Genomic DNA, 23273 nt, shown 5'->3' on the forward strand with positions numbered 1-23273 from the left:
TTGCTCAGCCAGGCTTGAGTGATTAGCCGACTTTTGGCCCGAAAGAAGCGTCGCTCTGCTGATTCTGTGGGATCGGAAATGTCAAAAAAGGCCCCAGAATCGGCACGGGGGTGACTCCATGACTGCTTCTGCCGGCTCCAACTGTCTCGGCAGGGCTCCTGATCGAGACTGTGGCGCGCTCTCCAAGATCCGCTTCATCGCGCTCTCTTTCTGTCTGGCTCTCTGCTGCCTCCTTCCTGCCATTGTTCCCGCTGCAATGAACCATTTTTAGAGCGTGAAGAAACGGTCAAGCCACCTTTTTATGGGCCTTTTTCCGATTTTCGATAACCAAAAAAAAATTGACCAAAATTCGTTCCACACAGAGGCGAGCTCGCCAACATGATAGTTATCCGAGGCCAAGCTACAGTCATTCACCTCATTCAAACAGCATCATAGCAATCGATAGCCGATCCCATCCTCTGCCTTCGCGATCCGAACAGAATAGACGTTTCCGAGGTCACTCCGTTCTGCAACCCATTCTGAATGTATTCCTCGACGTTGACATCGCGTTGCTATGGGAACAATTGGATCTGCCCTGCAGTGGAAATGCATTGCCGCAAGCGTGTCCGCTGGGATCAATCGCGATCTCTGCTCTTCCAGCCCGCCAGTCCACCCAGCGCCTTGGTGGCACTCGCCGCCATTCCTGCTGCTCTTTCGGCGCTCAAGTTGGCCAGCAGAGCACCTCCACCGCTCGCTCCGTACGCCTGCCCGTACGCCTGCGCAACTCGACTCATCACCGTCGGCCCACCTGTCTGCGGCACCAGATCGTTGAGGCCTTCGCTCTTGACTTTGCGTCGGGCGCTCTCCATCAGCCCATTCACATCGTCCCTCTTGAGATCGTCCCGTGCCTTCATCATCGCCTCCAAGAATCCAAGATGAGCGCCGTGTGCCTTGGCGAATGTCCAGTAGGGTAGGAAGACCATGGTCGCCGATGAAGTGATCATACCTTGGATCGCATCCAGCACTTCGAACTTGGCCTGCACTTCCTCTTGCTTCTTGAAGGCGTAGAACAGCGACTTGGCATCTTCGACGTCCTTGCGCATCTGTTCACCTGCCGAAGGCATGCGAAGCTTGCCAGAGCCCACCCGACGCAGTGCACCAATGTACGAGACGAGGAAGCGATCCATCATGTCGTCGCAAAGCACGTCGAACAGGTCTGGGTTGAGCCGCTCGCTGTAGTCCGTCGTGTAGTCGCGCATCGTCTCGACAATCGTCGTCATGGTCCCCTCCGAGTACCACATGGGGAACGTGAACAGCTCCTTGATCGCCGGCTGCAGATCCGCAAACACCAGATCCACCAGCACCTGTGTGCAACGCTTCGACACGTCCAAGAACCCGTTGAGGGCGTTGTCGACCGCCTCCCGGATGCCGGCTTGGTACTTCTTGCTCACCATCGGCTCCAGTCGTGCGATGAGTGCCTCGGCATAGTCGGCCGATTTGAGCTGGTCGTTGGCCAACGCGATCACGTACTCGACCAGACCGCCCACAACGTCGTCCGGTGACTTGGCTTCGCGCTGCTTCCTGAACTCGCTTTCCAGCACCCTCAGCCATGTCGCCTGCGTCGAGTGCATCGCCTTGGCTGCACGCTCCACCACCTTGGCCAGCACGCTCGCTTGACCCGATTCTGCCGCTACGTCCACCTGCTGATTCACCATCTTGAACAGGATCGATGCGCCCTGCAAGCCATACAGGCCCTGGTGATCTTCGTCTGGTGGCTTTTGCCGCGCAACGAACTCCCGCACCTCGTCCGACATCAACGTTGCCGTCCACTCGTCGATCTTCTTGGTGATCAAGCCAAGGTAGTCGTCGATGATGCCTTGCTCTTTGCCAGCCAGTAGTGTCGGCTCCAGCCACGCCTTGTCTGCTCCGATCTCCTTGGTCATCGTCTTGGTGTACTCTTGCGTGAACTGATACAGCTCCAGCATCGCGCTTGCTTCCGGATCCTCGGCAAGAACGCGCTCGCGCAAGATCGTGCCCAGATGCTTGTGGTAGCTTCGCACAAACGTGCGCAGGATCTTGTAGTCCTCTGGAAAGAGCGGAGTGATTTCGGACTGTACAAAGCGCATGTCGTCATAGATCCAGTCCAGATGCCCGAGGAACTCGAGTTTGTTGTCATCGGATCCGAATCGCGACCAGCACTCCTCGAAGAGTTCAGCTGTGGAACGGTCGATGGCTTCGACGAACTTGGATCGGTACAGCTTGATGACTCGTGCGTTGGCCACCATCGATCCGAATCGTGCGGCACCTTCGAGATTGGCACGCTTGGCAAGGCGGATCGCAGCTGCACGCTCGTCCTCGCGCGACTCCTTCTCGATGATCTTGACAAGTTTGACCACCACCGACGCGCGTTCCTCTCGCACCAAATCCATCGTTCGTTCAGCCAGCGTCATGATGTAGTCGTCAAACGCCCTGATGAGTCCGTCTAGCGGCGCAAAGTACTCGGTGACCGTATTGCGTACGTCTGCAGAGCACGTGCGAGCGAGGTGAAATGTCTCGTTGCGGAACGCCTCCAGCTGCGAGAGATGGAAATGCAACGGTAACAGATCGGTGGCTGGGCCCGCCATGTCATCCTGACTCCTTTGCAGCATCTCCGCCAGCGCCTCAATCTGACTCGGTAGCTTCTCAAGCTTGTCGAGGGTGGTCTCCGTCTGAACAAAGTTGCGATGCAGTTGTGAAACTTGGCTGATGACGCGGAAGGAGCGGTTGGCGTCGGGATGATTCGATCTCGAGCCGTCCTCGCCTTCTGTGTGGGTATATAGCGCCTCGACCTGTGCAAAAGCCTCTCTGATGGCTGCGACGTCCTTTCGTGTTGCTTGCAGCTTGAGCAGGCCGTCTCGTGTCGCCTCGAGCTGCTCTTTTGCTCCGAGCTTTAGCTTGGCCGACAAGCTGGCCTGCTCCTTGAGCAGCTTCTTGCGTAGTGCCGAAATCTTGGTCAGGTCATCTGGCGATTTCAAGAATTCTGCGACCAGATTCGATGAGCTTGGCACAGCTGCGCCGGGCAAGGTCGCAGCAGAAAGTGCCGTTGACGCTGCCATGGCAGCATGTGCAGAGGATGAAGGACCGGCATGTCCATGTGAAGACGCTGATGGCGAGCTCGGAGACGGCAGACCACTGCCATTTCGTTGCTGAGTACCGTTTGACTTGGCGGTGAGCGATGCTGCGGAGGGACTCGTCAAGTAATGAGGAGCTGGAAGGGCGAACGCCATCTTGGCTGTATGCGTATGTCTCTGCTACAGCGCTGCTGGCAGGATCAGCGATGCTCCATCGACGAATTACTTCGGTTCATGTGAGGGTCGGGGTTGATGTATGTGCTCGCGACCACAATCAGCGATGCCTTCGCTGTGGTCGCCGCTGTCGTGTTTGGTGAAGGTGCTGATGGTAGAGAACAAAGGACAGAGAGAGGGTCGACAGCAGCAAGAGTCGTCGCTGCAGGGTCCGAGCGCGCTAGAATTTTGGCAAGGGGCGATAATCTAAAGTCGGTCTCACACTTTCAAAAAATGCCTGCCGCCTTGCGTATCGCTTTGGCAACGCGAACCTGTCAACGTACGGCCTGCGATTCAGCGATGTGTCCAGAAGCAAAGACGGTCCTCTAAGGTTCAGACATGGAGCGAGGCAAAAGGAAATGGCATTGCACGAGACGAGCTGAAGGAGGCAAGGATGTCTAGGACATCTGGTCCGCATACTTGGCCTCGATCTTCTTGATGAGGGTCTCGAAGGGGGTAGGGACATCGCTCGGGGCTAGGGTCGTGTCGCTCTCGTCGGAGGATTCAGAAGAGGGAGCTGAGGGAGCTTCGCTGTCCGAGATAGTCGTGATGGTAGAGGGTGTGCCACAGTCAGAAGTAGCAGCAGTTGAGGAGGACGAGAGGCTGCGGATGGCCGGTGACAGTGATTCGGCCTCCTCGACTTGAGCGCGGATGGCGTGCATCATGTTAAAGAGGCGACAAGAGATACGGTCGGAAAAGCAGAGCAGCTCGTCTTTGTGCTCGACCTCACTTTTGAGAGTCTCGAGCTCGCATCGGAGAGCTTCTTGTGACGCGGTCAGCTCATCGAGCTCGGCTCTCAATGTCTCGATTTCGCTTCTGTGTTCAGAAGGAAAGATGTGCACTGGTCAGTCAAGCAGTCGAGGTGCATCCTGTCTGCCAGTGTTGTGACGACTTGCCTCTTGTCTTGAATCTCTCCTCGAAGCAGAGCGATTTCTTCGTCGCTGGCCTGATGAATCTAAGCGGCGTACCACGTCGAGAGGAGACGCCAGAAGTGTGAGTGAAGTGCTCGAGCAGGGAAGGAGATGAGAATGCAACAACGATGAAGCTTACGGTTCGGAGGCTCTCAAGCTCACGACTCTGTTGAATATGTGCATGAGAAGTCGAGCGGAGCGTCTGGGTTCAGTACCAAAGGCTAGTCTACCTAGCACCTCAACGCAGTCGGCGAACCCGCTATTCACCTTTTCGTCGTAAGCCAAGGCAATGTGTCGGAGTGATTGGGAGATGCTGGAATTGCGCAGCCTCTCTTCAAGGTCGTCCTTGTCTTCGCAAGAATCGTCTTGCAAGCTCGAGTGAGTCGTGCCTTGGTCGCTTGTGCCGGAGGAGGGAGCAGAGCCATGCACAGATTCTTGTTCGAGGGAGTCGTTGCCAAGCAACTCATCGCGGATCAGAGCTGCTCGCTGCGTGAGTGATCCCGAATCGCTGCTAGCTACGTCATCTTCCTTGACGCTGAGTTCCTTGTCCTTGCTGTGGTTGGGCATCAGGCTGGGCTCGACCATTGGCGATGAGGTCTCGGTAGGGCAGACAAGAATTGCAGCCGAGACAGGGTCCATCGGGCCGGAAATGGATTGGGATGTCTCCATTCTGCCGAATGGGTTCAAGTAAAGGAAGAACAAGCTCGCGGAGTCCAAGGGCAAGGCTCCCTGGAAGAAGGATAGGAGAACGTGGCGAGCGGTTCTCGATGGCGTTGGTATAAGATGGAGGTGGCTCAGTCTGACCCTGGTCGTCACTGCGAATCACGCCTTCGTAGATGTCGACGAGCGGGCCGGCTGGATGTCGATCAACAAGCGGGTCTTGCTCGGAAGCTAGGTGGATGTCTTCGAGACGGATTTGCGGTCCGGCGGTACTGAATCGTGCCGTTGTTGTTTCAGTGCGGCGAGTCCTTTCGCAGGACAAGAGCCACACGAGACGAAGAGCCACGATGGAGACGAACAAGGAGGAAAGGCTTGTGAGAAGCGCCAGAGCGATGAGGGCAAGCATCAGCAAGAAGTGGTGGAAGAAGGGGAAGAGACTTCCAGGTCGGTCCCGGGATGCGCGAAAGGGAGTTCAGGGTTGGAAGAGTCTATTGCAGAGATGCGGAGTCTGATGTTGCGAACGTAGGAGTGGTGTGTGCGTCGTTCTAGAATGCAATTTTGGGTGGAAACGCAGACGACTTGTGGAGTGAAGACAGCGGAACTGCGCTGCGCCAAAGAAAGGAAAGAAAGGGGGCGATGAGATGTGCACAAATGGGTTGATGAAGTCTGCGCAGCGCACAAAGCATTCAAGTCGGCGTCGACCCGTGACGATGTGCAGCTGCCCCACTTCATCAACTCTAATTCGCGCCGATCCCACACAACGGGCTTTCCCGATCTCCCCCTCGTCGAGCCACCACCTTATGCTGATGAAGTGCTGTCTTCGCTGCTCTTGGCCTCCGCCTCCTCCTTTTCGAACTGTGCATTGGCAGCTTCATCGTCCTCGATTTCGTCCTTGTAGATTTCGGGGTGCTCGCGGAAGCAGTCTTGCATGGCCTTGAACTTTTCCACACAGTCGATGCCCTTGGGTTCTGCCTCGGAATAGACAAAGCACGAGAAAGCAAGCTTAAACTGCTCGCCGCAGGGGCCGTGTGCCATTCCGCCAAGACAGGGGCAGTCCCAGTTGATCTCGCCGGTTTCCGGGTCATAGGCAGACTGCTGACCTGTCTGCTCCTCAGTCTCTTCCACGGCTACCTCGATAGCGACGGGAGTCTCCTCGGCTGCTTCGACCTCCTCCTCAACATGTGCGGCAGCGGGTGCGTGGCGAGTGTGTGCGTCGTTGTGAAGGAAAGCGTCTCCCTTGGACTCCTTGGGCTTGAGGCGGTCCGACCAGGCGCGACGGGGCTCGCACTGAATGGCGGAGGAACGCGACTGGAGGGCGTAGGCAGAGGCACCGAGACCAATAGCAGCGGCAGCGGCGATCGAGTACGATGAGAGTGCGGACGGATGCGAGGGACCGGCAGCAGCCTTGGTGGCGACGCCTCGAGAGACGGGAGCGAAAGAGCGAGAAGCTTGGCGGATGGAGCGGCTCGCTGAGCGAACCACGGTCTGACCGGACAACATGATGATGCCTGGGTTGGTGACGATGCTTGTGATCAATGGACAGATTCCGTGTCCAGGTAGGCTGTCGTTGATGGGAGGGTCGTTGTTGAGTGGCTCGGCTGATGAGATGGATTGACGACCCTGAAGACGGCTAGACGAGAGTGAGAGGGTTGAGTGGAGGTACGAGGGTCAAATCGGATCAACTTTCGGTACAGCAGACGGCGGTATGGGAACTCCTTTCGATGAACTCAGCCTCAAAATTATTCATTTCTTCCGGTTCTTCTCGAGCTCACCAATTTCAGCCGCAATTTCTCCGCCTCTTTTTCTGCTTTTGATTTTGGCTGAGCTTTCTGTCCTTTCCTTCTCGACTTTTCGCTCGTTTCGCCCTGTTTGCATTCCCGAGATCTTGAATCGGAGCCCGATCTGCCCACCAGACACGCGTCCTTTGTCGCTCTCGGCTGCGTGTGTGACAAGAAGATCTTGGTGTTGGACTCGTCAGCTGCTCACGTAAACGACGTGGAGCGCTCAGACCCTTTGTTCACCGCTTCTCGTCAAGGCAGTCACAAACATCATCACCATTGATCGCCCTTGCGTTACTGCTTCGTTGCTCAAGGCGATTGTCTCAGCTGCAGCGGCATTCCACAATGTCGAACCCGGGCACCAGCTCGTCGTCTTCTGGCTCGGCTGGACAAGCTCAGCAACCAGCCAAGGGACCCTCGCCTTCTGCCTTTCAGAAGCGCTTCCCGCGAATGGCCTTCGTAGCCAACAAGGTCATCTCCTCGCGCACAGGCCGCACTACCGCCAAGGCATGGTCCTACCGCCGACCCCTCCTCTTCGGCTTCTTTGCTACATACACGGCGATCGGATACCTCAAGCTCAAACGCGATGCCTACCTCCGCGACATCATTCATCCCGACACCTACCTCGTATGGAAGATCTACGATGGTTCCATCGTCGAATCGCGTGGACCTCCTTCGGTCAGCGCGCTCATCAATGCTCCTGCTGCAGGCGAGGAGGCGCCCAGGGTCATGGAGATGTTCGAAGTCATCAGAGCACTCAAGTGGGCACAGGCGGACGACAGAATCAAGGGTATCTTTGCCGACTTCAGCGGACTGCATCTGCCATCGTCAGTGACGCCAAATCGACTCGGAATGGCACAGATCGAAGAGTTGATGCAGGCTGTTCACGAATTCAAGCAGGCCAAGAAGCAGCAACACGGTGACAAGGCGAAACCTTCGATCGCATGGGCTGACACCTTTGACAGTCAAGGCTCTTTCCTGCTTGCTTCGGCGTTCGACGAGCTGTGGATGCAACCCACCGGCTCTGTGCCACTGACCGGTCTTAGCGCTCAGATCCCCTTCTTCAAGAAAGTGCTCGACTACTTCGGCATCAAGGTGCTTGCCGAGGCACGAAGAGAGTACAAGTCGATGATCTCCACCTTCAGCCGTGAAGAGTCGCTTCCAGCCCCACAAATCCAGAACGAAGCCGAGCTTCTCGGTGAGCTGAATCGTGGACTGGTACATGCAGTTGCTGTCAACAGATACCCGGACGAGGATCCCGATGTCATGTCTGGCAAGGTCGAGGCTTGGATGAAGGAAGGCCCCTTCTCCACTCGCGAGGCCAAGGAGCTCGGCTTGATCAACGGCGCCGCTTTCAAGAGGGACATCGTCAAGAGGCTCGTAGATCCAAAGCATGGCGGCAGCGAAGAGATCAAGTTCAAGTCGCTTCACCACTACAACACCGTCAATAACCGCCATCTCGAGAGACACCTCTCCGATGATGAGGTCGTCCAAGTCGGGGTCGTGTACCTTCTTGGTACCATCAGCTCGGCACCTGGCGAATTCTCCACCTCGTCGGTGCTCAAAGGTCTCAAGGAGGCTGCTGAGCACGAAGACATCAAGTCCATCGTCCTGCGAATCGACTCCGGAGGCGGAGACGTTGTGGCGAGCGAGTCCATCTGGGACGCTGTGCGACGTGTTCGTGAGGATTACGGCAAGCCGGTCGTGGCCTCTTTCGGTAATGCCTCTGCTTCTGGAGGCTACTACGCTGCTAGTGCTGCTGATGCCGTTCTTGCTTGCGAGAACACGATCACCGGCTCCATCGGCGTGGCATCGCTGCGACCTACCATCACGCGTGCCTTCTTTGACAAGTTCAACGTCGGCATCCAGTCCTTCTTCACCGGCTCGACGTCGCAGTCGACGCTCCACGAGCTCAACGAAGCGCAGCGCGCCAAGTCGTCCAAGCACATCGACGAGATGTACGACGATTTCTTGCAAAAGGTCTGCGATGGACGAAGCATCTCGCGCGACGTCATCGAGAGCTTAGCTGGAGGTCGCGTCATGACTGGTCTCAGTGCTTGGGCTCGATGCAACCCGGATGCCGAGGTGGATCAGGTGCAGCTCAGCAGCGCCACCCCACAGGCCGAACAAATAGTCGAGCTCGCTCAAGAAGCGCAAGCAGAAAAGGCTGCAAGCGCTGGAGGTGCAACCGACCGTCAAGTGCAAGAGTCAGTGAAGTCGGCAGTGCGCCGCATCAAGGCCGTCAGTCTTACCAGCAAGTGGAGGACAAAGGAGGTGACAGCGAGCAGCGGCAACATCACCATCATGATCGAGCGCGTCGGTGCCAATCAAGAGTCTGCTTCATCATCTAGCCAGAGCAGCAGCGGCACCAGCAACGGCAGCGAGAACGGCGGCATCCTTTCCGACTTGATCGCCAAGGCAGAGGAGGCTCTTCTAGGCCGCTCCGACTCTAGACCTAGCTCTGATGCCAGCAGTGCCGTGTCTGCCGGCGCGGAGACCAGCAAACCACTCAACGGCGTGCAAAAGCTCAAGAAGCGTATGGAGGAGGAGGAGTCGCGTCTTGCCGTCGCAGCACACTCGGCAGCTGAAGATTCACGCAAGCCTCCATCCGACAGCGACGAAGAAGTCAAGACACCAGGTGTCGCTGCAAGTGAGGCGGGCGATGCTGCTGCTCAGAAGCTCGGACCGTACGGCAGGGGTCTTGTCGACTCGATCGGAGGTATTTGGGACTCCGCCTACTACGCAATGACTCTCGCTGTCCAAGCCGAGATCGAGGCCATGGTGACCAAGGACAATCTCACGCTCGAGCAAGCCACCGCCAAGATTCGACCGGGAGCTAGCCGCGAAGTCACCGAGGATGGCATGCTTGCGCTCGCCACCGACTTGAGGCTAGTGCGCTTCCCCGAAGACAAGCCATTCTGGAAGAAGGTGCAGGAGCTCAATGCCAAGGGTGACCAGCCGCAATTGTCTCTGCTGCCGACAGCGGTGAGCAACACGGTGGCCTTGATGCTGCAGGAAGCTGGCGAGAAAGCAGCCAGAGCAGCGGTCAGGATGATGATCGCTACAGCAGCAGACCCAAGTGGCATCGCCGCTGCGTTTGATGACCCGCAGCTGGCGCAGAAGCTGCGCAACAACAATGGTCTGGGAGCAGGAAACACGAGAGGCCGGACTAGAGCAGAATATCCTCTGGCCTCCCTCTTCACCTAGGCTAGATAGAGAAACCATGCATAGAGCAATCAAGGCGATAGATGCATCAACAGCTGAAGGCTCTACTGTGCAGATCTGAAGAAGCTTCTTGATACTGTGAGGAAAAGGGTCAGACGCCATCCAGGATTCACACACAGTGCGATGAATTTTCTCATAATTGTTAGGTTCCATAGCAGACCCTATCTCGGCCAACTCCGAAGTGGCGGATTTTGGGTTTGGCGTTGCAGATGGTGCACCTCTCGGTCTCGGTCTAGCTGCTCAGCCGCTACTTATCAAGTGCCAATCATCGACCTCGCTCAGCCATTCGACCACCCTCGACCAGGATGCATCTCCCTTCTCTAGTCTCGTCATAACAGCACCACAACCATCCGGCTTGAATCATGCCATCATCGCCTTCTTTGGCCTGATCCATTTCAGCACTCGGGGCTATCTCAGTCCTCGTCTATCATCTACCGGGATCGACATCGTCATGGAGGTATCGACACCGCGGAAGGCGCTGGCAGCCGCTTTGCTGTGCTTTGCCTCACCATACATCGCGTCGGCGCTGTCACAACTTAGTGTCGCACAACGAGTCGCGGCTTCGGTCCTCATCTATCTCGCTGTCTCAGCGCACTTCCAACATCGATCCGCCAAGCGCTTTCACGCCGACACCGAACCCACCTCCTCCTCACACGCGGTCTCACATAGCGCCAATGCTGGAACGAAGCGACCGCCACCGCTGAGCTCATTGAGAGTGCCGCGCAGCACCAGACTGACCTCAATACCATCGACCTCACACGAATCAATGGCCCAAACTGTAGCACGCATTCGTTGCAGCGAATGTCCTCAGCTGTCCGACGCATGCTACCTAGACGCAGCCGCCGCGCCTCCTTTTCCGTCTGGCCTAGTCAAAACCGTGGCGGAGGATCTCTCGAGCAAGCTCTTATCCAACCCACATTCGAAGTCGCCCTCTGCCATCTCAACTGCAGACCAGATCGCGTCTATTCGCCTGCGTGTCATGCGAGAGCTGTTCGGCATCCAAGACACACACAACTGGCATCTCATCTTTACCTCAGGCGCGACAGCCAGCCTCAAGCTCGTCGGCGAATCTTTTGAGTGGGCATCGCTCGCGAAATCAAGAATTGGCAAGCCAGGATTTGCATACCTGCTCGAGAGTCACACCAGCGCGGTTGGTATCCGTGACCTGGCGGCGCGTGCAGGCGTTGCCAGTTCCAGCTTCACTGAAGACGATGCGATCGATGTCGAGGAAGATGGATTGGTGGTGCTACCTCTGCAGTGCAATGCCACTGGAAGGAGGTACGACAACCTGATGAAGCGGGTTTGTCGCTCAAGAGACGGCCGCGGGCTCACGATGATCGACGCAGCCTCAATTCTGTCTTCATCTCAGAGACTTGACTTGTCACGACTGTCGCCTGAAGAGACGCCAGACATGTTCGCTTTCTCCTTCTACAAGATATTCGGGTACCCCACCGGTATCGGAGGTTTGCTCGTCAAAGCTTCCGCTGCACCTCAACTTCGCAGCAAGACGTACTGTGGTGGTGGCACAGTCGACTCGATCATTTCCGAGACTCGATGGACGAAACCGAAGAAGGACCTCGAAGCAAGATTTGAGGATGGCACGGTCAACTTTCACGGTATATTGGCCGTCGCCAAGGCCATGGACTACTATCAACAAACCTTCGGGTCTTGGGATCTGCGAAGAGACTACGTGGCTGGACTTCGCAGCAGTCTGTTCCAAGCTATGCAGAACATGAGACACGGTAACGGCAATCCAGTTGTCAAGCTCTACGTCGGATTGAACACAGAAGGAGATTCCGGTCCGATCATCAACTTCAACATCCTCACCGCCGACGGTTCCGTCGTACCACCACAAGAGGTCGATCGCCTGGCAAGCATCAGCAACATCCATCTCCGAATGGGGCGACACTGCAATCCCGGCTTCGTCACGTCTCAGCTAGGTGTGACGGCCGCTCAGCTGAAGCAAGAATACGCCGACGGTGTGGGCTGTGACGATGCTGGAGATGCCAGCAGCTCCAAAGTATCCGCATCGCTTCGAGCCAGCTTGTGTCTTCTCAACACTGATGAGGACATTGAGCGGCTTGTCGGCTTTATCGCGCGATTCTTCCTCTCTTCATCTCCATCGTCGCCACACAGCTCGAGCACTGATCACAGCAAGAACGTTCTGGAACGACGCTTCGAATTGGCCAACATCACGGTGTATCCGATCAAATCATGCTCTGGTCAGAATCTCTCACCGGGCGAAAGGTGGAAGCTGACGCAGCACGGACTCGAGTTCGACCGAGAATGGATCGTTATGAATCTAGCAAACGGAAAGGCGCTCTCGCAGAAGCGCTTCCCCAAGATGGCGCTCATTCGACCACGCATTGATCTTCGCGCTCGTACCATGATCATGAGTATTGCTGGGACGACGCAGACATTCAACTTGGATCTGGATGACGAGACTCAATATACCGACGATACATCCGACCTTCAGAAGGCTGAGATCTGCGGCGTCGAAGTTCGACCACGAGCGCACAAGAGCGCACGACTGCGTTCCATGCTGACCGACCTGCTCGGCGTCTCATGCACCTTGGCAAGGCAAGCCATCGACGTCAGACGTCACTCGAAACTCGACGCTGGTAGCGACAAGATACCCCTCATCTTCAGCAACGAGTCGCCGTTCCTGCTCATCAACTCTGCCAGTGTCGACAGAGTCAGCGAGTGGATCGAACAGGACACGGTGTCCTCGACCTCTCCTGGGATGGAAGAGCTGGCCTCCGACTCGGGCTACTCCTCAGCCACACACGTCGAAGACAAGGACAAGCAAGTCGGAGTTCAAGCTCAAGCTGCCAGCTTCCGCGCCAACTTCCTGCTTTCTCCCGCGAACGGCGAGGGGGTGTTCTTTGCAGAGGATGGATTCAGCAGAGTGGTGCTGGGAGGCAAGCACGTGTTTGGTGTGCTGGGAGAGTGCAGAAGATGCCAGATGGTCTGCGTCGATCAAGTCACCGGCGAAGTCAAGCCGCAGACGCTGAAGACATTGGCAAAGCATCGAAGGAACGCGAAAGGAAGGATCATTTTTGGAAGTCATTTGGCTTGGCTGCCTGATCTGACGCATGACGAGGTCGAGCAGGGTAGCGAGGAGGCAGCTCAGGTGTGGATTGGGATGCAGGTCGTCGCTACCTAGACGCAAGCGAGCCCTGTCATGTGCATGCTTTTGTTCGACCACCCGACCTTGATGCATACTTTTGGACATGCCATGTTTGCGCAATGCTTCCGTTGATTGTATCGTACATCCTGAACCGCTGAGAGTGTTTGTCCATCAGAAAGGCCAATACCACCGTTTCCCCTTGGCCTTCTCCGCCCCCTCCTGTGCATCCGACACTGCTGATGAGACCGCTCCTTGCACCTTCTCCTTCGCCTGATCCACCTTCTCGACCAGGCTTCTTGCCGTCGACTCTAACCCGCTCGTCTGTGCATTCATGAGCTCAGTCTGCTCATCCCGATCCAGCACGTTCCACAGAAGATGGAGCCCAAAGTAAGCGCTGCTGCCGTAGGCCAGGATGCGCAGCAAGGCAGGGAAGAGTTGGCTGTAGAGCGAGGCGTGGCGTGCAGATGAGCCTGTGGGGTTCTGAGAGCGGTCAAGCTTGCGTGCTGCCTTGCTGGCTAGGTAGCGCTGTGCTTCGTTGAGTTCTTCTGTCTCGGACTGAGATGATGGTGGTGCTGCAAGGGTGCGGGAGGGTGTTGAAGTGAAAGCACGAGCTGGTGGTCTCAGGAGCAGAGGGCGAGTGACATTGATGGAAGCTACGCGGAGCAGCCTTGCCGTCGAGGAAGATGAAGCGTTTGGCAGCATGTCGAGCTTGTGACGAGGATCGTGATGAGCGTGTGAAGAACGGGAAGAAGCCGAGGTGTTGGTCCATGGTCGAGACAGACGGTCAAGCCTTGCACCCTTGAGAAGTGATAGCAGATCGGGTTTCTGCGGATCGGCGATATGGGAAATGTGACAAAAGTCGCGTTTACCCTCTGAGCTGTCACTGGGAAAATGAATGCAGGCTGAGTGCCTTTTGTCACGCGTCGTCGTTTTTGTCAACCACACAGTTAGCCGCCTCGCCTCGGTCCACCACCATCATCCCTACCAGCGAACCCCCCTCAACCGCCTTGTCTCCATCCATCCTTTCCTAGTCGATGCGCGTCCCTCAACATTCACACAGTATCTATCCCATGACATGATCTCAGCGGCCTCTTCACGCGCTCATACCGGCATGATGGACCCCAACATGCTGCCTGTAAAGCGGGGGCCAGGGAGGCCACGAAAGGTGCAGCCCCCTCCCATCGACCCTTCCGTGCCTCTGCATCCCTGGGCAGCGGCGATCAACCACAAAGTGCAGCAGCAAAGAGATGGCATGCTAGCAGCGGCTGCGTCGGCTGCTTCGCCTTCCACATCATATCGACCTCCGCGAAGGTCACCAGTACAAGCACAGCAGTCATCCTTGCAACATCAGCAGCAGCTTCAACAACAGCAGCAACAACAACAGATTCAACAGCAGCAACAGCTCGCAGCGAGCAGGCGCTCGCCGCAACCCGCGCCGGTCGCAGCAGCTCCGATATCAGCATCGAGCTTCTATGCTCAAGCGCAGCCGGCATATCAGGATGACGTCGCGTATGCCAGGGCGGCCCCGGTGCCAGTTGCCCCTTCAGAGTCAAAAGCTGCAATGCCTGCACCAGCGTTGCCGAGGAAGAAGGTGCCGACGCGAGCGGATCTGGACTTCTTACTTGGCGGGTCGGCCAGGGCAAGGGCGAGCTCATCTGCACCGAAGGACGGAGCTGTGCAGGCGAGGAACGGGTCCAAGGCACCAATGGCGGTCCAGTCCACAGCAGCAGCATTCCGGCTCAGCGTCCCGTCGCAGGCGGCTGGACCAAGTAGAGCCTCGATGTTGGCGCGAGAGGCGCACGCCGCCCAACCGATACGTCCAACTTTGCAAGCATCCGGGTCGAGAATGTCCCTGGGCGAGGAGGCAGACACCAGCGGCGAGCTTCACGACGACGGACTCCCCCTTGGCGCCGAAGCAGTGATGGAGTCGGACCACGAAACATCGTTTGAGGCCGACATCGAGGACGGCGACGCTCAAAACGAGAAGGATGACCCGAACGACCGCGACTTCCGACTCTACGACCGGTCCACCTCATCCAAGTCCAAACGCCTCCCTCGTCTCTCCGACATGTCCGGGGACGCGGCTGCCGACGGCACCATCAGCGTCGACCCCGCTGCACCTGTGAAGAGGAAGCGCGGTCGTCCGAGTCGCGCCAGTCTCTTGAGCGCAGCCGGCAAAGTTCCCGGCAGCGACATTGTAAAAGTCAAAAAGAAACGCGGTCGTCCAGCCCAGGACATCTACACACCCGAAGTCATCGAGCAGATGAGGGCGACCAACCTCGACCTCGACCTCGACCTCGCCGAGCACCAGCACAAGATGCCCAAGATCTCGGCGCTGCTCGATCGGCAGACGCGCAAGTCGCTGCCGCCGGAGATGCTCAAAGCGCTGCATCGGGCGAGGAACACGCAGCTACAGCGGGAGAGGCGCGATCGGATGCGCATGCAGAGGGCGATGGACGCTGCTTCGTCCGGAGGCGGTGGGGGCGGGGGTGTGGTGAAGGAGGAGCCTACGGACAAGCTGTTCCCCGACGAGCCGGAGGAGGTACGGAAGAGAGGGAGGAAGAGCAAGCGCCGGGAGAGGGGCGAGGAGGATCTGGAGACGGGGAGTGGATCGGCAATCCTCGAGAGAGCGAAAGGAAAAGTGTCCGAGTGGATCAAGACCATTTCGAGCGAGGCGGAGACGAGTGTCGAGCCGGACGACCTCAATCAGCCCGATGCAGATGCGCGCAGTCGCAGCTCCGGGTTGAGACATCGAGCCGACTCTCCTGCTAGCAGCACCAAGCAGAGGGGCAGCAAAGGTGCGACACCTCCAGCTGCCCCAGCGACGGCGACGGCGGTGGATACGAACATCGACCCGCGCCTGGTCGAGGGGGAGAACGACGACGATCTGGTGCAGGGCTACTTTTCGCGCTTTGGCACGGTCACCGGTGCTGCGAACAAGGATGTTGCTCGCACCAACGAGGTGGACACGGATGGGAAGCAGAACGCCGAGGACAAGACTTACGAGGCAGGCATCGTGGGTGACGAATACTACTTTTCCAATTAACCCACCACGCACACACATATCAATACCATTGTTTTCATTTCGTCTGAAGAGAGGGTTTACGTCTCGGAGACGGCGAACCAAGCGTCCCTTGCGTCGACGGCGACGCTCCTCACCGCGCGCACCTTATCATCGATACCCCTGCCGTCCCTACCGAGCTCCTTGAGCACGCTGCCCCGCAACGGGTGGAGGTGGTGGTGTGCCAGTCCGCCGATATCCTTCTTGACGCCCGTCTCGTCTTCCTCGTCGGGCTTCGCTGCTAGACTGGTCAACGTCCTCAGCGCAGCAACCCGCGTGCTGACGGGTGTAAATTTTGACGCACGGATATTCACCAGCAGCTTCGCAGTGATGCTTTGCAGGTGACCTGCGATGAGGGTGGTCGGATCGAATTCGCCTTCGTTGGAGGAGGGGAGTTTCTTCCCTACCTCGCAGGCGACGGTGATAGCGTTTGCGGCTGCACTCCTCGCCCTTGCGTCTGGCAACTCCAATGCCTGGATCAACAGCGGGAACAACCCCGGCAGTCGCTCGACGAGCATGCTCGATGGCAGTGAGGGGAGCAACCCCGCGAGAGTTACGAGGTAGATCGTCTGACCTTCCACCTCGCCTCCCTCCTTCTCCTCATGGTCGCACGTGGAAGAATGGACGTGGGTGTGCGCATGACGTCGGGTGAGCTTGACTGCATTATCGTAACTCTCGAGCAACCTAGGGACGAGGAAGGAAAACACCTTTTGCTTCCACAGCAATCGCACGGTGAAACCGTTTTCCTTTGTCGCCACCCCGTCGTCTGCGACGCCCACAATCGCGGATAGATCCCGGGCAACGGCACGCGCAAAGGCCCACTCCACCTCGCCTTTCGCCGCTCCCGAGGGAACGAGCTGCGATGGGTCGCTAGCACCCACAATCTTACCCGCCACATCGTCGAACACCTCGATCAGCACCCGGTTCAACATCGCTTCGGCCAACTTGGACGATTTGACCACCAGCGCGCGCGTCAACCACATCCACATCTGCACGGCGATACGACGACGCGGAGACGAGGAGGAGGGTGGCTTGACGTGGGTGGTCCAGAAGACGTCGAGCGTGTCGAGGAAGGCAGGGGAGGTTTCGTCGATGAACTTGTTGGTGAGGGCGCAGACGAGCCAGTAGGTCGAGTTGAGTTGAAGGGCGGATGAGGGGGAGGAGGAGGACGGGACGGAGAGGGAGAAGGAGAGGAGGAGGGAGATGGAGGAGAGAGCTGCGTCGTGGGCGGAGGTTGGGGTGGAGGGGGTGAGGACGACGACGCCTGCTGCTGGAGCAGAGGCGACGACGGCGGCTGAGAGGAGGGCGACGGTGTTCCGACTGGCCGTTGCGAAAGGTGTCTCGGACGTCGTTGTGAAGGGTTCGAAGGTCTGTGCGAGTGGAGACTTGGCAGGGATCAGACTAACCCCTTCCTCCCCACCTTCCGTGACGAACGTCGACTGACCCCGAACGAAGGTCGTGTTGAGACTGGCCAACAGATCCTTCTGACGGTTGACATCGAGCAGCTTGACAAACGTCCCCAGCAGCGCGGCCGTATCAGCAACCACCGCTGGTCTTGCAGCAATGCTCACCTCTCGACCACCCTCTCCCGTTCCCAGCCCTGACAGCGTCAACCCGACCAACCTTGACGGCAGCGTCTGCGCATACTTGACCAGATCGCGATGTCCATTCTGTCGCTTCAGATCGACCATCGTCTGTAGCGTCAGGATCAACCCTCTCGCATAGCCTACGTTGGCCTCCTGCAGCGCAGCCAGCTGCTCGCGCACCGTCGACTCGGCTTCGCCCTCCTCACTGCTCTCCGTCACCCCGAATCGGCTGGGACGACAACACAGCTCGAGCTTGGTGAACAGCTTGACGACCACCGCTTCGAAGAGGAACGGTGCGACGCAGAGGCGGGAGAGCGCGCCGAGACTGCGCCGAATGTTGGCCTTGACCAGGTCGAGCTCGGCCTCGGTGTCGTCCATAGCGTTGCCGGTGGTTCGGCTCTCCGGGTCGGTGAGCGGCTCGATCCGATCGGGGAGCTTCTCGAGCAGCACAGGTAGCACGACCTCCTCGATGACCTGAGCGGTCGGGTTGGTCGCAGCAACCGACGTGGAAGTGCGCTCGTTCGAGATCACCTCGATCGCGCACAGCGCTTCCTCCCGGACATCGTCGCCGATGGACGAGGTGAGAAGGGACGACACTTCGCGCGTGAGGAACGAGAGCTCGTCAAAGTCGAGCAGTGCTTTCTGCTCGGTGGTGCCCGGTTCGCTGGTGGGGCCGCTGCTGAGGATGGAGATCGAAACGACCGACGAGTAGACAAGCATGGCCGAACGACGGTATGATGTCGAGCGCAGACCGTTGGAGAGACAGTTGAGCAGGTCGGCCAAGAAGGGATCGAGGGGTCGGTTGTCGCCGGTATAGCTGCGCTCGCTTGCTGTCATGGGCAGCAGCTGGCCAGATCCGATCTCGGCTGGCTTGGCCTTGGTCTCGTCTTCCGCTCGCGCCAACTCAGCGTGGCGGTACACCTTGGCGAGGGCCTCGAGCAGCTCGCCGATGCCTGCAAGGATGGGTGTGCGCTGCGCAAGGTCCTCCGGGTCGGCAAACATCTTGATCATCTGATCCATGAAGCCGTACACCGCCAGGTAGGCCGTGCTGGCAGAAGCACGGATGAGGCACGAGAGCACCTTGATGCTTGCCTTGGCTAGTGACTTGCCAGGCTCCTCCAGCTCCACCAGACAGTCGTGCACCATCTTGGGTGCGACTCCCTCGGGCGGATCGACTCCGTGGTACAGCACGTGCAGAAGCACAGTAAGCGTGTCGACGGCTAAATCGCCCGTCTCGTCGTCGGTCGCGTGGAAGATCTCAATCTTGAGGCCCTCCCAGAGCTTGAGGGCGTTTGCGAGGGCGGCAGCGCGCCCGTAGACCGGCATGGCAGCGATCAGGGTTCGAAGCGTATCGAGCTTGGCCGGGCCACCGGCGGCACTGAGCTTCTCGAGCAGGAGAGGATAGCCGAGAGGCGCCATAGCTGGCGAGGCGCAGATGGCTGCCCGCAGTGCGACCTTGAGATCGTCCGAAGTGATTCCATATGGATCGTCGGGGGGCGGTCGGAAGGTGATGGGGAAGTAGCAGAAGGTGATGTCGAAGAACTTTCCGGTCATTTCGCGGTCCATGACCCACTCGGTGAGAAGAACCTTGTCGACGCCGAAGAGCACCATGAGGTTGCGGGGATCCTTTTCACCCTGGACCATCTTGACGTAGCCTCGCAGGAAGTCTTTGCCTTGGCACGTCTCGGATTGGGACGCGGCTGCCGCTTCGTCTGAGGAGGTGTCGACTTCCATTGGAGTTGTTGCGGATGGTGTTGCTTCTGACGGCTGTTCGTCGGTGGTGTCTGATGCCGAAGAGCGGTACGCCTTGAGCGCAGCTCTGTGATGCGCAACAAGACTGTCTAGGAGCCGATAGATGATGAAACGAAGGCTCTGCGGGTGGTTGGTGGCGACGACGTTGGTGAACAGTGCGTGTGCTACTGCGTGTGCCTGCTCTTGACCGAAGCCCTTGACTGGAGGCTGAGCCGCTGGTGTTGTCTCTGTTGGCGCCCTGCAAGCACTCAAGACGGTGAGAGCCTTGAGCGAGCTGACGAGCATCGCACTGCCCTGCAACGTCTTTTGCTCCACCTCATTCTTTCGAGCCCTCGAGGCAGAGTCTGGAAGGACCTCTGGCGCCTTTGCTGATCGGACAAAGTTGTCCGAGATGATGACGCCGTCTGCGATTTTGTCGGCGAAGAATGCTGTGAGTGTGCGTACTGCCTGGATAGTGAATATGCTTGCGAGGGGTTCTTTGGTCTGTGATGGGGATTCGAGGAAGTGGCAAGTGATGTCGGAGAGGAGCTGAACCGCTCGAGTTCTTATTTCCTCCTCTTCCGATGTGAGATATTCGCCGAGGAGACGGACGACGCCCAGGAGCGAGACCGATCCGCTGCCAATATCATCGACAATCGAAGGAGGTAGCTCTTGGAAGGAGCCTACGATGAAGGCGCGGATGGCCTGTGCTGGATCTGACATGGTGGTGGGTGAGCTGGTTACGTCTCCGATGTGCTTGACCGCAGCTCTGATCCCACTCGTCTAGGATCGGTGGTGAGAAGCAGCTTTGATGGTTGGTCGAGAAGAAGATGAGAAGAAAGGTTATCGCTTTGAGTAAGACGGCCTTTCCTGCTGAAAACTCCACTTTGGCTCTCTTCGCTAATCTTGATCAGATACTTTTTCAGCCAACAAGACGCCGATCTGACACTTGCTCAAAAAAGCGCGCCGGTGAATTCCTTTTGGCCGTCAGACAAGGCGCCAAATGCACGCTCAGGCCTCCAACCTAGCCAAGCTGTCAAATAGCTCTTTCCCCCACATCGAGCTTCATCATCCTGCTTGCAACGCCCTGATACTGCCCACGACACTCAATCAGCATGTCCGACGCAATACGGGACGCTTCTATGGGACCGGAGCTGGGGTCTAGCAGTACCCAAGCCAATATCATCCCCCTCGCTCATCTGCCACGCATCAGAATTTGCATTTCCAAGCCATCGTTACCGCGGGGCATCCTCGGAGGCGTTCAAGAGCTCGTCAAGCATCACATACGGCCAGATGTCCTGCATCTGCATTCATCATCAGATTTCCTCCCAGCAGACGGGCTGCCTACGTCTTCATCAACTTCGTCGGGTCAATCCTCGTCAGCCCCAGCTTGGAACTGGAATCTGCGCTTTGTGCAAGGCGATGCGGCGACAGACCACCAAACATCGCCAGAGAAGGAGCGACTCACATGGCGCTGCTCGACATCTTCCGACACCTTCGCTCCCATGTCGGCTGAGGTCTCGACAGAGTCTCTCGCAGACCGGCAAGTCGACACGACCTTCATCATCACCGTCGCCTATCCTCCCGAATCGCCTTACCTTGCCTTTCGCGGCCTCGGTCACGTCCTCGGCGTAGCGAAGGACTGCCTCTCCCTTGACACCGCCGGTTCATCCGCCTTTTCCCTCCATCCAAACCTCTTCCCTCGCGTGTCCGGCTCGAGCCTCACCACCGGCTATCACCTCTCCCCCTCTCTCGCCAATGCCAAACTCAACGTCGCACAGACTGCCGACTTCTCGACGATCGGCACCATGATCGACTGCTCCCGCAACGGCGTCCTCAATGTGCGTTCTACCAAGTATCTCCTCCGAACCCTAGCCCTACTCGGGTACAACATGCTCCAACTCTATACCGAGGACACGTACGAGATCGATGGCGAGCCCTTTTTCGGCTACATGCGTGGCGGTTACTCCGCCTCCGAGCTGACGGAGATCGACGACTACGCCTTTCTGCTCGGCATCGAGGTCATCCCATGTATCCAGACGCTCGGTCACCTGGGTCAGATGTTGCAGTGGCCCCGATACCTCGGCTTGAGGGATACCGCAGAGGTCCTACTCCCCGAGTGGCCAGAAACATATGTCATGCTCGAAAAAATGATTCGTGCTGCATCCGCACCGTTTCGATCCAAAAAGATCCACCTCGGCATGGACGAGACGCACGGTCTAGGTCACGGGCGATACTTCTCCATCTTCGGGCAAAACGGAAAGCCTTCCAGCCAGGTATTCGTCGAACACCTCGCCAAGGTCAACGACATCTGTCTGAGGGAAGGACTCGAACCGATGATCTGGTCGGACATGCTCTTCTGTTTGAGCGCCAGGAACAATTCCTTGGTTGGGTACTACGATTCTGCTGCCCCCATCGACAAGTCGCAAGGCATACCGCCAGGGGTAGATCTGGTCTATTGGGATTACTACCACACTTCACCAGGTAGCTACGAGAAGAGGATCAAGAGTCACGAAGAGTTGAGGGGAGCAAGTCCCTGGTTGGCAGCGGGATCTTGGACTTGGTCACGATTCTGGACCGCTTTGCCGTTCACATTCCAAACGGTTGCTGCCAATCTGACGGCTGCACGCGCCAGCTCCGGGGTCAAGCACGTCTTCCTCACCATCTGGGGGGATGAAGGCAATGAAGTGGATCTGTGGTCCTCCCTCCCGGCGTGGTGTCACTATGCCGACCACGCGTACACCGCCTCTTTCCAGAAGGAGTTGGATGTGGGACTACTCAAATCGAAGTTCGACGCGATCGTCGGTGGTGGGTGGGACGACTTCATTCGCGCCTCTTCCATCGACGATACCACTTCTCACGGCTTGGACGTGGTGGAGGATGACAAGATTCACTTTGCGCCGAACACGAGCAAGTGGATGTTGTGGAGTGATCCGGTGCATTCTTTCGCCGAACCGACGCTCGTAGCGTCCGGATTTGATGCCGAGGCGCACTATGCGGCGATTGCATCTGATCTCAGCGAGCGAGTGGAGGGGGTGACGCTGGAAGACGTTACGAAGAATCGCGATGTGCTGGTGGTTCGTCCAGGTAAGGATGGGGAGAAAGGGCTGTTGGGGACAGCAGCAAGCCTCATCTCAGACCTCACGGGCAGGGGAACGCCAGCAGGGACGAAAACTGTACGCATCCTCTCGGATCATCCGTTCAATGCCAGGCTGGAACTCGCAAGGCTTGTCGCACACATCCTCTCGCTGAAGGCAAACCTCCGTCAGCGTCTCCACCAGGCATATGTGGGCAAGAACTGGCCTGAGTTGCAACAGCTGAATCGGCGAACGGAGAGGTGTTTGGAGGCAGCAAGAAAGCTGTGGAGGTATCATCGCGAGATGTGGATGAGCATGTACAAGCCGCATGGGTGGGAGACGTTGGAGCTGCGGTATGGCGGATTGGTGGCCCGACTCGAAACACTACACAGACGCGTGGGGGCGTTCCTCGAACATGTGCTTTCCCAGGACGAGGAGGACGATGCGGTTCAACAAAGCGGAGCGCGAGCGGACGTGTTTCTGCCCAAACCGACGGGTTTGGATGAAGACAGTGCGTCAGGCGAAAGCTCAAAACGGTCCTCGCTGGACGACGAGGATAAGGAGGACGACGATTCGATGCGATCGGGCAACCCGGGTGGAAGACGCAACTGGGGCTGGCAGGAAAAGGTGACGAGTCTACCCGAGCTAGAAAAGCCACTACATCTCGTTTATGGCAGCGCCGAACAGCTGCTCGACTACCATCGCGTCTCTCGCCCTACCTACTGCTAACACCCAGCGCTGCAGACACACTCGTCTCATCGCCCATCACACACGGACACTTGCCTTCGTGCATGCATTCTTTGGCATAACGT

The 23273-nt window shown here is 57.7% G+C and overlaps 9 protein-coding genes across 9 annotated transcripts; 4 read left to right on the forward strand and 5 right to left on the reverse strand.

The window, feature by feature from the left end:
* Window positions 1-614: 614 nt before the first annotated feature.
* Window positions 615-3245, reverse strand: PSEUBRA_000793 (Exocyst complex component Sec6; the record flags this gene model as incomplete). Its single annotated transcript, XM_059464451.1, has 1 exon — window positions 615-3245. One exon carries the CDS (start codon window positions 3243-3245, stop codon window positions 615-617), a length of 2631 nt encoding a protein of 876 aa, XP_059320920.1.
* Window positions 3246-3700: 455 nt separating this feature from the next.
* Window positions 3701-4798, reverse strand: PSEUBRA_000794 (uncharacterized protein; the record flags this gene model as incomplete). Its single annotated transcript, XM_059464452.1, has 4 exons — window positions 3701-4118; window positions 4199-4257; window positions 4353-4379; window positions 4481-4798. 4 exons carry the CDS (start codon window positions 4796-4798, stop codon window positions 3701-3703), a joined length of 822 nt encoding a protein of 273 aa, XP_059320921.1.
* Window positions 4799-5671: 873 nt separating this feature from the next.
* On the reverse strand, window positions 5672-6373 carry PSEUBRA_000795 (uncharacterized protein; the record flags this gene model as incomplete). The annotated part of the gene is made up of 1 exon (XM_016434151.1): window positions 5672-6373. The coding sequence occupies one exon, from the start codon at window positions 6371-6373 to the stop codon at window positions 5672-5674; it is 702 nt and encodes a 233-aa protein (XP_016294566.1).
* Window positions 6374-6996: 623 nt separating this feature from the next.
* Window positions 6997-9858, forward strand: PSEUBRA_000796 (Peptidase S49; the record flags this gene model as incomplete). Its single annotated transcript, XM_016434110.1, has 1 exon — window positions 6997-9858. One exon carries the CDS (start codon window positions 6997-6999, stop codon window positions 9856-9858), a length of 2862 nt encoding a protein of 953 aa, XP_016294567.1.
* Window positions 9859-10642: 784 nt separating this feature from the next.
* On the forward strand, window positions 10643-13042 carry PSEUBRA_000797 (MOSC, N-terminal beta barrel; the record flags this gene model as incomplete). The annotated part of the gene is made up of 1 exon (XM_016434131.2): window positions 10643-13042. The coding sequence occupies one exon, from the start codon at window positions 10643-10645 to the stop codon at window positions 13040-13042; it is 2400 nt and encodes a 799-aa protein (XP_016294568.2).
* Window positions 13043-13177: 135 nt separating this feature from the next.
* Window positions 13178-13708, reverse strand: PSEUBRA_000798 (uncharacterized protein; the record flags this gene model as incomplete). Its single annotated transcript, XM_059464453.1, has 1 exon — window positions 13178-13708. The coding sequence occupies one exon, from the start codon at window positions 13706-13708 to the stop codon at window positions 13178-13180; it is 531 nt and encodes a 176-aa protein (XP_059321082.1).
* A 373-nt stretch (window positions 13709-14081) lies between these two features.
* On the forward strand, window positions 14082-16052 carry PSEUBRA_000799 (AT hook, DNA-binding motif; the record flags this gene model as incomplete). Its single annotated transcript, XM_016434136.2, has 1 exon — window positions 14082-16052. One exon carries the CDS (start codon window positions 14082-14084, stop codon window positions 16050-16052), a length of 1971 nt encoding a protein of 656 aa, XP_016294569.2.
* A 56-nt stretch (window positions 16053-16108) lies between these two features.
* Window positions 16109-20107, reverse strand: PSEUBRA_000800 (RNAPII transcription regulator C-terminal; the record flags this gene model as incomplete). Its single annotated transcript, XM_016434137.1, has 1 exon — window positions 16109-20107. One exon carries the CDS (start codon window positions 20105-20107, stop codon window positions 16109-16111), a length of 3999 nt encoding a protein of 1332 aa, XP_016294570.1.
* Window positions 20108-20499: 392 nt separating this feature from the next.
* On the forward strand, window positions 20500-23190 carry PSEUBRA_000801 (Glycoside hydrolase family 20, catalytic core; the record flags this gene model as incomplete). Its single annotated transcript, XM_016434127.2, has 1 exon — window positions 20500-23190. The coding sequence occupies one exon, from the start codon at window positions 20500-20502 to the stop codon at window positions 23188-23190; it is 2691 nt and encodes an 896-aa protein (XP_016294571.2).
* Window positions 23191-23273: the final 83 nt, after the last annotated feature.

This window comes from Kalmanozyma brasiliensis (assembly GCF_000497045.1).
Source record: "Kalmanozyma brasiliensis GHG001 unplaced genomic scaffold PSEUBRA_SCAF10, whole genome shotgun sequence".
Taxonomy (NCBI): domain Eukaryota; kingdom Fungi; phylum Basidiomycota; class Ustilaginomycetes; order Ustilaginales; genus Kalmanozyma; species Kalmanozyma brasiliensis.